Source organism: Dermacentor albipictus, chromosome 1, assembly GCF_038994185.2.
Source record: "Dermacentor albipictus isolate Rhodes 1998 colony chromosome 1, USDA_Dalb.pri_finalv2, whole genome shotgun sequence".
Classification (NCBI taxonomy): Eukaryota; Metazoa; Arthropoda; class Arachnida; order Ixodida; family Ixodidae; genus Dermacentor; species Dermacentor albipictus.
In genome coordinates, this window is record NC_091821.1 from 450,702,049 (window position 1) to 450,714,238 (window position 12,190).

The following is a 12,190-nucleotide window of genomic DNA, read 5'->3' on the forward strand; positions in this document are numbered from 1 at the left end:
TTTTTCATGTCTCTGTCAGAACTGCCGTGAAGATATGCATGATCAACATGGTTTATGGCATCTTCGCGGCCTTCTTCGTGTTCGCCCAATATGGACACTTGGCCGAAGTGCTTGACGAAGACATCGCTTACATCGCCACTTCGGGTGCGTCATTTTGGCGAATAATTTATCCAAATTAGCTGTAGTTCTACCTGTCGCAGCAAACCTGTGTTGTATGCTCTCATTTTTTAGTGAACGCTTCCTTTTTCGGGTTTCCATTGACATAAATTCGGTCATCACTCCCATCACGGCGTTTTCCGCACTTTATGTTGCCGTGTGATTTTTTTAACATTGTGCGAAACAGAATATTGTATTCAAAATTTCTCAAATTAGCTCAATAATCGCACAGTGAAATGCGTAGACACAATTTCATTTAGAGCGTTCTTGATCAAAATATGTTTTTCCTTGTCCACAAAGAGCTGCTATTGTGTACCACTTCCTTAAGGCACAGTATTTGTCAGCAACCACACTGTTTACATTTAAGTGGCGCTACTGCAGTCGGCATTGTTGACAGCAAAACCCCCTTCAAGCAATGCAGTGCACGGTTCCATTAAACCGATGTTTCGAATGACTGCGATGAGTTTGACTTCAACGAAAGTATATCTTTTGAACGTATTTAATTTGATTATTCACAAAACTAATAGTTCTACACCCCAAAGGTTTATAAAAACGCTCAAGGTTGCTACATAAAAAAAAATTGAAGCTTACTCTTCCTTACTTACTAACTTCCCCAACTGATTTCAGCGGAGAGGTTCCACCAGGAATTCTTCCTTTAAAAATATGATTGCCGACACAGTGCTCACTTCGTACTCTGAAAAAAAAAGGTTTTCTGTATAACTACGTCCTGTGTATTGGTAAAAACAAGCGGAAACACGCTGGAGTCGATGAGGTAGGCTGTGGAATAGTAAGAGGTAAATTCAAGCATATACATGAGTTAGAAAAGCAGGTGTATTCACGTGAAGAATGGCGCTATGTCACTTCTGCCAAGCCACTTAACGTGAAGATAGTAAACATCACCGATAAGGATTACGGGGGTACGTGATAACTTCAAAAGTCATTTAAGCCATTACGTCAGTTAGCTCAGTATAAAGTAAAGACACTGAGTGCACTGGACCACACGCAGAAAACAATGTCGCGGTGGACTACGCATAAGCGCGAGCAGATAGATGTCTTCCAAGCTTGTGGAACAAGGAATGAGATATGAGGGTATGTTGTCTGTCCCGAAGTGTAGGAGAAATTTTTTTTATTTAAGTCAATAAGTGCCTCCAAAACGCTGAAAGCTCGATGTCACTGGAATACCGTCGGAATATACATTTGCAGAGACACTCAAGTTTTCGTTAGAGCAAGGATATCTTTGTTGAGTACGTCAGCTAGAGTAGACGGTGCTTCTCACTCATTGAGAATTTAGCGAATGCTTCAGTACAGAATAAACAATTTGTTGAAAACCGAAAGAGCTCCTCGGTGCAGTTAATCTCAGCCTTTAGCTCGGTGCAGTTAATCTCAGCCTTTAGTTAGATGAAGCTATAACAATTTTGCCAAGTTCCTTGCAGAAGTGGATTGCTGTTCACGTCACTTTCACATAATCTGTCAAATGAAACAACGGAGATGTGAAATTTTTAAAATATGGACAGTTCGTTTTATTGAAACGTAAACTTTTGACCACTGTTTTTTTTTACATTCCGTTCATATAGCGAAATTTGAATGTCGACAAAAAAGTCACCACTTACAGTGATACTGGCGGCTTTCAAATAAGATCTCGACGCGAAGGCAGACTCATTGGCCTTGGACTTCGAAAAAAACTTCGACTGGAACTTTAAGTGACGATGATCAGCAATTATTTTTCCGAGCCAGCGCTCTTAACCGAGACTTACTAGTTGAAAATGTGGGTAATTTTCGAGTTTTGCCCATAACCCAGTGGTTTATGCAGAACCCCGTAAAAAGCCAAACTCGGGTGGTGACCAATTTGCAAACACAACCCACTGACAAATAGGGGCGGTGGTTTTCCTAAGTACAGATTTGGTAACAATAATCTCATTACAACCTCCCAGGTTTGACTATATCTTTCTTCTGCGGCTGCATTTTGTTATTTATACGTGGCTTACGCACATCATAGTACACTTGCGTTCTTTTCTTTTTACTAGAGTAGGCTCTGATGTTGCTTGAACTTTATTTTTATTTATTTTAGTGCTCAGTAATTCAAGTAAGGGTAAAATATTTTGTTGTTACGCAAAACTGCCGCGCAACTAGCCGTTTGAGGCATCTTTGCGTGAATTTTCCGGCTTCTTTCACGTTCGGAAAAGCACTTTTATATAGCATATATTGAGCAACAGAAAGATGTATTTGATGTTCTTCACGTTCCTATACAATTTTCTCATTTACATGTTTATACTAAACATAATAGTTCAGAAGATTATTGAATAACTAAGACTATGTAATCAGGCAGAATGCAAAAAATAGTCCGAGTATCTCCAAGCAACCGCACACAACATTATCTTGGTTCTGTCCACCTACGCGGCATTAGAAGGTTTTGAAATCTTGGCGCATAATAGTTGGGACATCCTGTACATCAAGCAGTAAGAATAACCGATACAGATGTGCCAGAGCAATACAGTATACGTAAGTGCTTCATGCCGCCTCATACCTAAAGGCTTACAAGAATATTTTGAGAGAGAACGCGCCCACTAAATCTCAACAACCTTTCTCACAAATAGCCACACGAGGACTGGAGTACGTGTTCGTGACGTTCCCCGAGACCATAGAAACGCTACCATACACGCGGTTTTGGGCACTGGCTTTCTACGTTCTGGTTGCTACGAGCGCTCTCGGACCACAGGTGAGTTCTACGAAAAGATGCTTTCGACACAGCAAGTAGTGATTATCATCATAAGCCTTTTTTACCCTTCGCAAAACGGCTTGAACATACTCTAAATAAACGTGCGCCTAATATACGGTAGGGCTCCAGTGTATAAATTAATGCGTAAGCATTCTTTGACAACCTCCCCTACCCTGCCACGCAAGAAGTTTCATACTTTGCATCTGCCGAAAAGTGGGTTATTTGTAAGGTTAAGAAATTTTGTCGTTGTGATAGTCTAAATGTAGACGACTCGAAGTTTTTAGGCTATAATGAACATTTTAAACAAGAAAATTATAAAATATTCGCTTTTCCGCCCGAAAGGCGAAGCACCGATGGCGACAGCAAATCAGTAGATGGCTGCACGAAGTAAGGATAGTAGCTTTATTGACCGTATAAACCTGCAAACATTCGCTTACTAACTGAATTAACAATGTAAGAATGCGTAAGTGTGACTCAACAAGGAATTAGAAGGAAACAGAAACACAGGGACAGCACTGTCTGTGCGTGTCTCCTTCTTTGATCCGGGCCGCGTTCGACGCTCCCTCTCACACGTTTCCATTCATATGTTGCAGAATCAAGCGTTTTTTGTTTAGATCCCTATCATCACTCATACGGCACCTGCCGGTGGCGGGGACGCCCGCCGCGAAGGCCGAAATGCGTCTGGGGTGTCTGTGTAGTTGCTATCGCATAAAAGAGATTGCTCATAGAGGAGCAAAGGGCCCCTTAGAAGATGCATGAGAAAGCTCATAGTTGAGGTGGGCAAAATGAAATTTGGATGTGGGCCAACTTGAAATTTGTGGGTGGACCAGCTCGAAATGTGGGGTGTGTACACCTAAATTTTGGGGATGGACCAAATTGAAGTTTGGACATGGGCCACATTAAATTTGGGGGTGGGCCAACTTCTTCAACTTTCAACGTGGGCCAACCGTCATTTGCCTCTGGGCCAATTTGAAATTTCGGGGTGGGCCAATTTATAGTTGGGGGCGGCCCAACTTGAAATTTACACAAGGCTCAGCTTAACTTTATAGGGTGGGTCATCTTAAGTTTGAGTCTAGGGGGTGGCCCAATGAAATTTGGGGTTGCACCAACTTCAACTTCGTAATGGGCCTAATTTACATTAGGAGTTGGCACAACTGAAATCTGCGGCTGGGGCAACTTGAGATTTGGGGCTGGGCGAACGTAAAGTTTGGAATGCCCAATTCAACGCAGCTAAGCGTCCTTCGAATCATGAATACCTTGCGGGCAACCCAGCACGTTGAGACACTTGGCGCATTTTTATTGCGCACACTGAAAACGCAGGTGAGACCTTGCATGAACAAGGAACGCGCCCATAATACAAGCTTGTGTGAGTGACAGTGAGGATGACGTGAGAGTGACAGCGAGCTTCCCCTCAGACAATACTGCTACAGCTGGCGTTCCCTTTCGACCGTTCTGTTCCTTCGAGGCGCGGTCGTGCCCGGGGTTCAGGCTCAATCGATACGAGTGCTTTGAAGGGGCCGGATGCATAGAGTTTCTCACTATAACACCTAGAGGGAAATCTGGCGCCACCGTCTATTGGATTTTCTCAAGGGGCGCCATGCCATCATGGGATTGACGGTATATGTGTCTGCGAGGTTCGTGTTGGCTGGTGTTGTAAGAGGCTTCGTATAAAACGCGGATGTGGCTACACAAATAACGCGTTCTTGAAGTACAATCTGCATAAAATGTTTCTATTCACGCAAAATTGTATCTTTACTCAACTAAAGTGCATAACGAAGGGAAGAAAACCAAGAACAGACGACAAACTGTTTCAAAGCTAGCGTGAATCTGGTCGTCTGTCCTCCAGCTTTCGCGGCCCGCTGATAATTTTACGTATCCAATAATTGTACATGCAATAACAACTTCTCATAGTTAAACAGAACATGTTTTTGTGTAATAATAAAGCTAAAACAGCTTTATACGGGCAGTTTTAATAGAAAATGAGTCATAGTGACAGACGAAACGGTGCTGGCCTGACTCTCCAAGAACGACGCCAATCGGAAGTCACAATATACCGGAATTACCATGCATACCACAGCGCAGCAGTGCCAACTTTAGCTCTAGGTAACATGGTGAGAAACTCCAAGGCTGGATTTAGCGAGAAAATGTGACACTTGCCTACTAAAGCCTAAGCATTTTTTTGCCACCGGAAAGGCTATGGGTAACGCGTGTAAGCAAGAAAAAGCAAGTAAACAAAACTAAGCAAACACGAAGTCACCACCAAACCAAAAAATGCTTACGCATTAGTAGATAATTCTTGGAACATCTGTAGCTGTTTTTCTTAATCGACTGCTAGCGCGTTAGCCACGCTGAATCGGCTTTGAAATGAGCATACATCTACTCTATGGGCCAGAGTTTCACCTTTATGGTCATAGAATATTACCGCTTTTTCTCTCGTATGTACAGGGTCGTCCACTCTTAGTTAGAATGCCGCTCCGTGCTGCCGGCGCTCCGCGGGGCGCCTCTGTTGGGCGCCGGAGAAACTATTGCGCAGGTGCAGTGAGAGCCGCAGGCGGGGCTTCGCGCGTCGTCTGCTACAGTGCGCCCTGTATTGCGGTGAAGTGGACTTCAAATTTGCACTGCCTCCGCAGAACGCCGATGGGAGAAACGTTTCTGACTAAACAAAAGACTGCTGAGAAGCCTATCAGCTGCTTTTATCCCGTTGCAGCAACCGTAGCAAAGTTTCCTGCGTGCCTGGTGAGGTTGAAACACACAAATAAGCATACAGGGGAGAAAATGCGCGCCGCGTAATATTCGATGCTTTATACTACTGCTGCAGCACTACGATCCGCCAATATTTTTAATTTTTGGCGTCTTGCTGAGTAGCTGGTAATAAGTTTTAGCAGACGACTGCTCTTGGCTGCTGAAATCTCGACGCAACGAAAATTAATCGGAGCGGAATAGTAATAGTGGAGGTGGAATATTAAGGTCACGTGACCAAAAATGTAACGGACGGACGCTAGTAGGAACAATTAAACGCTATCGCCTTAACAAATATCCTCTCAGCAACTACTTCAAGCCGTGCAAAGCTGAAGACTGAGGTCCTGGTAAACCTTAGGGATTGTTTTCAAACGCTGATGATGCTACCTGGCCGTCTACCTGTATCTGTGGGAAGGTAAAATAGGAGACTGAAAATGTAGCTCCACCTCCACTATTACTACTCTGCTCCGATTAATTTTCGTTGCGCCGAGATTTCAGCAGACAACAGCAGTCGTCTGCTAACACTTATTACCAGCTGCTCAGCAAGACACCAAAAATTAAAAATATTGGCGGATCGTAGTGCTGCAGCAGTAGTATAAAGCTTCGAATATTAGGCGGCACGCATTTTCTCCCCTGTAAGCTTATTTGTGTGTTTCAACCTCACCAGGCACGCAGGAAACTTTGCTACGGTTGCTGCAACGGGATAAAAGCAGCTGATAGGCTTCTCAGCAGTCTTTTGTTTATTCAGAAACGTTTCTCCCATCGGCGTTCTGCGGAGGCAGTGCAAATTTGAAGTCCACTTCACCGCAATACAGGGCGCACTGTAGCAGACGACGCGCGAAGCCCCGCCTGCGGCTCTCACTGCACCTGCGCAATAGTTTCTCCGGCGCCCGACAGAGGCGCTCCGCGGAGCGCCGGCAGCAGGAGCGGCATTCTAACTAAGAGTGGACGACCCTGTACATGTTTATGTTGTGGGGTAATTCCAGAGGTCACAAAAGTAAAGCTTATATTACAGGCTTTCCGTGAAAAGTTCCTTGCAGATACTTTATATGGGAATTTACAACACACAATGAAATTTCTTCTCATTACGGAGCAGTTAGCTCCTCAGAAATGGTGAAGGATGTCAGTCGTAGGTAACACAGAGGAGGCGCTACATTGCTCTAACAGCTAATCTAGCTTAGGGAAACTATTATTACATATTTCATTTATTCGTTCTGAGTAACATCTAAATGTCGCTAAAGAAACGCACGCGTAAACAAAGACAAGTAAAAAAAAATCAAGCATCACGATAAGAGCCACCATTGTTACGAGGAAGTGTTCCGCGAGTGTTTTCCGGCGGGTCGGTGGTTTAGCGGCTGTCCGTTCAGAGTCAATGGTTTGTCGCAGCGAGTGCTTACTAGGCCCAGTAACAAGTTCACATTCATACTGTCCTCACCCTTTCGCCAACGTGTGAGGCACTCGTATAAATGGATAGCTGCAATGCGTGCGATACAGTCAGAACTCGGCAACCTCATGTCTCACTGCTGCCCTAACCGGCACTGCGCAGCTCTGCGCGTTCGGCGCCGTCGTGGGAAGCCTGGCGGATTTGCACCCGGCACTGTGTGAGAGCACCCAGGTGTGGGCGTTCGTCAGCTGCACGGCGGCCTTCGCTCTCAGCCTGCCGCTTTCGTTACGGGTACGCTTTTCCTGCAAGCTTGCTCAGTGCGACAGACAGGCGCAAACACGCACGAAGCTGTCGAGCAGACCAAATTAGTTAAAATTTTTGAAACTGAAACTTCTTTTTTCAAGAACATCAAAAATATATCTGCAAAGAATATTTCGACCGACAAGCCTAAAAATGGCTACTGCAATATACAACAAATATGCAAAGCCCAACTAAAGGCCGCCTATCTTGATTTCTGAATAAAAATAGCTTACCACTGAAAGTTCGGCGCGGCGCCCCATAGGTATACTGAATTGAGTCAGAAATAGGTTTCCGGGTATACGGCGTTGAAATGTGCATTGCCCATGGATGAAGAATACATTTCATGGTCATAGACCAGAATACAAGGAAATATTTATTTAGGCCAACAAGCGAATATTAATGACGTTTACATGACAAAACTAAACACCTCAGTTACGCAGTATGGACAATAACTTAACGGAACAGTGTGCATGCAAGGTGGTCACACGTGTCACCGAAGCAGAGAGTGAAAATTAGGCACGAGAAGGCTCAGGCTTGGAATATGCGTTAACGAGTCAACATAAAAGAAATATAAAAGCAATTTGAGAACTCCGAGCGTTGTACCAGCAACATAAACATATATGCTGGCGTAAAACAATGCCAGTGGAAGCCAAGTAACGCGTTAATGCAATTTTTATTATGAATGAGAACCTAAATCCTCTGAATACTCGACATCCCACGGGCAAAGTAGTGCGAGAATAGTCATTGATGGTTGATAATTGATAATGGTTGATGCGATCAGTGCTCGAGTCTTTAGGCGTTTCGCAGTAGTATGGATGCGAAAATAATGGGGGACGTCTTACGCTATTTCTTACGTCTTACATTAGTTCCCGCTTTCCCACCATTGTGTGCGTCGATGTATGTTTAGATCGCTCAAAGGCACGACCTTCCACATAATGAGAGCGCGCACTGACTATGCGAGGCGAATTCATAAACAGTCATTCACCCCATCGCCTCAGGGCGGTAGTGCGACCAAGGTAGTCGCCACGCGACCAGTTGACAATCGGCGCACATATTCGTTTTTCTGTAAAATTGGCATGTTGGCCCAGTCGCACACTGCTCGATTTTTCATTCACGCGGCCACAGTCGTAAAACTGATGAAGCAATCAGGCGTGCAGCAACAGGACCTCTGGGCACACTGATGGTTATTTCACGTGGCGATGCAATTGCAAGCACATCGCGAGTGGCCGGTCGCACTTGCCGGTGTGGGCATCGGGCGGCTTCAGTTGCTTTTTGGTTGCCTGTCGCAAATGGCTGCGCATGAATGCCGCCGGTGTGAATGAGCCTTAACAGTGACAATGAATTTTATTTTGAACAAGCTTCTAAATGGCCTCAATAGTCGACCTCCAAAAGGAAAAGGCCGACCGTGCCTTACCATACAGGCTAGACCCTCTTCCCACAGTACTGACAATCCCTCTCACCGGCAACACAACACCCGAACTCTCCTGTCACGGCGACGAGGGAAACTGTGGTGGGTGCACCAAAGTAGTGGTCTGGTTGACTGGATGGCCGAACGTGTTTCGAACATTGAAGTCAGCAGTCGAGTGAAAGCAGGCACAAAACAAGAACCTTGAACTGAAAAGCCATGAGAACGGTACACATGCGAGGCAGGTGACCGCAAGTTAGGACCTGGAGCCGCACGGCTTTCGATCTGTCAATAGACGCTGATGCACGCATATGTCGTGATAAAATGCCTCGGCCTGGCCAAGTTGTGGATCGTCTCAGAAAGAAATTGTTTGCCAGTCCTGGGAAACGCGCTGTCTTCGGGCGAAGTCCTGGCTACTCGAGCCCATAACACGACGGTACGTCTTGAGCGCTCGGTCCCGTAGGCGACCATAGTACGTGGATTGCCTGCAGCTACTGTAATTTGCTTACGGGCCTTCTTGGACACCAAGGATTGGTGTCGCCTGTGGTCCATGGTTCCAAGCGCTTTTTAACCGAATAATTGCCCCTTTTTTCAATGTTCTTCACTCGCGTGCCCTCGCACTCAACACGTTATCATCGTTTTACAACGAAGTGGGTAAGGTAAGTTCCCGAATTGTATTTGTGCGACGAAAGCAGTCCGTAAGGGGTGTCGAAGGCAGGCGTGTGACAGTGGGATCAACACAGTATGTTAGAGAATTCGAAATTTTCGCTTTGAAACAATTATACGTGATTCCAAGATAAAATTTACCTTTTGTCTGAAAATATGAAAAGTATTTTCCTGCTTTTATTATACCACGTAGCGGTATTTTTGTTTCTGCTGATGTGTTTTAGCAATTCCGCTTTGGAAGCCTGTTGCACGGCTGGAGCGGGAAACAGCTGTGGGCTGTGTTACATAACACGCGCTACATGGAAGCCCCGAAGCCATTGTATGACTGACGCGTCGGCAGAAAAAAAATTCGCAGTTCCGCCCGACAGGTGAAGCACCGATTCCGATAGCAAATTAATCGATAGCTGTACGAGGTAAGGAGAGTATCTTTATCGACCGTATAAGCTTGTAAACATTCACATGCTAACTAAATTAGCAATGATAGAATGTGTAAGCGCGGTTCAACGATGACGTAGAAACAAACAGACGCACAGAAACAGCGCTGTCTTTGTGTGTGCTTCTTTCGACGTCCTTGTTCAGTTGCGCTTAGAGATTATATCATTGATTCAAACCAACTGCCCCGCGAACGTGTTTAAATAAGTTAACCAGCACGGTGTCACCCGCGCATAGGTAAACACGAACATATTCATCTCGATGAGCGCGAAAACTTGCTGTCAATATTCTGGAGAGAGGAATCGCGGCAGCAGGAAGCGAATTGTCCTTCATGCATCTCTCGCTTCAATGCGAACGAAACGCCGAAAGTGCAGAGTATACGAAGCTACCGACAATACGCGCACTCTGCAAAGATCTTGAAGGCATTGAACATGAGACCCGCGCGGGTGCGCACTTTTGCCACGTGACAGATCGCTTTCCAGAGACACGAGCGCCGGCAACGCGTCCCTACGGCGTCTGCCGTTGTCTGCACGTCCAGTCCAGTCTCCAGTCTGCATGAAGCGGCGGGTGAGGAGGTCATCCAGGCCCCCCCTACTTCACCTGACCCCGCTGTCTCGCGCGCGACAGGAGAGGGTGCGCATACGGGCGCCGTCCCACGCGCGCGCACGCTAAAACCCCCAAAATTCGTAAAGCGCCGACACTCTCCTCCTCCGCCTTCACTTCACCTCGTTTCTTCTCTGTTTCACGCTCCCTCCTCGACCGTGGCGCTGCCTACACTGCTCGAGCGTAAGAACGGCGTCAACATGCGCTCCTCGCCACTCCGTAGAGGCTTGTCGAGCAAAAGTGGCGCTGATGCACGGCGCGAGGGCCCACGTGATGCTATTAGGCCAATAGCGATGCGGCCATGGCCAGAGAGCGCGAGGAGGAGGGGGCATTCTTCAAAGCGCGGCACTACTTACCAAGTTTAAGGGGTTTCGGCGCACGGGATTGAACCGCATTCGCGGGCTCACTCTTATACGCTTTCACTGATACGAAACCTCACGGTGACGGCGACGCCGATGGCAGAAACGCGCCAGGAGTGTCCATATAGTTGGAATCGCAATAAAAGTTAGTGATGTTTCACGTCTGAACGCGGGTTACTCGCAAGGGTATGGACGCCGTGAACATGCCAAGCGAGCTTCACGGCGTCGAAGCACAAACGGAGACGGCGCGAACGCGATTGCGGGCGCTTGAGTGATCTCGACTCGATGGTGCGACGCCTCGTGTGCCACAGGGAAAGCCGAAGTGGTACACATGTAGAGACGCTCCGAAAATACACAACGACCACCGTGGCGTCGACGCACACACGCAAAGTGCACGAACGTGGTCGCTTCATTGATCTCTACGGTAAAATGCCTCGTGTGCCACTCGGAAAGTGAATATTGCTACGCGTGCAAAGAAGAGATGCTGCGAACACGCATGGCATGCCCCAAGGCGTCGAAGCATGAACGGGGAGGGTACGAACGCGGCGATTCTCTTCTCCACCTCCAGGCGCCTTCCTCCTTGGACACACGCTCCGCTCGCGGTTTCAAACATAATCTCCATGATTTCACATCAATGCTTAGGCGTAAAACCTCACTAGGAACAGTCAGCAGGCAGCTCCTCAGTACTGCCGACGGCTCTGAGAAGTCACCGAAATAGTTTCGCCGTTTTGGATGTACAAGTTGTCTAAATTTGCGTATATCGACTAGCATCTTTATTCCACTTTCCTCCAATTTGTGCTTTATTTACATTAGCGCACTTATCTGGTCACATAAACTCGGAGATTATGTGCTATATTAAGGGTTGCTAATCCGCCGTTCTTAGTGTAGCCACTGACCATAGAACACAGAAATATTGACCACAAACAGGCTTGTGTTCAAGGTATTTTAACGCGAGAGCCTTATATGCCCAATGAAGCGGAAAATCCGTCGTCCATGCGGCGTTATCACCCAACGGTAGCAAAACCATACGCGACCAAGTCATGCCGTCATATTGCCGGCGCTAGACCTGCTGCTGCTCGCACTGTGAAATCCTACGGTGAAGTATAGTGAATGAAGGTACAATAATTAGGCTGGATTATTTTGCCTGTGCTTTTGTGAACGATGAAAACATGGTGTTGTCTGATTTTTTATATTCTTGATACTGCCATTTATTAGGTTCGTCGGATGATCCTACCGCTGTCAACCAGATGTAGGAGTCGTCGGGCGATCTCGCCGCTGCCACCATTTGAAGGAGTTGAAGCTCGTAGAGAGGAACTCGGTGAAAGGGATTTAATTACACTATGTACATTTTAAGCAAGATACATTGACAGTCTAGCGCGACTCCCAAATGGAGCCCGCAAGACTAACATACAGCAAACAGCTTGCGAGCA

At 46.4% G+C, this 12,190-nt stretch overlaps 1 protein-coding gene across 1 annotated transcript in view; it reads left to right on the top strand.

The window, feature by feature from the left end:
- Positions 1-12,190, top strand: part of LOC139046740 (sodium-dependent noradrenaline transporter-like) — a 125,428-nt gene that overhangs the window by 85,283 nt on the left and 27,955 nt on the right. The window contains exons 8-10 of the mRNA XM_070532350.1: positions 20-144; positions 2,751-2,872; positions 7,158-7,286. Coding sequence (XP_070388451.1) covers positions 20-144; positions 2,751-2,872; positions 7,158-7,286 — 376 coding nt within the window. The remainder of the gene's footprint in view (positions 1-19; positions 145-2,750; positions 2,873-7,157; positions 7,287-12,190) is intronic.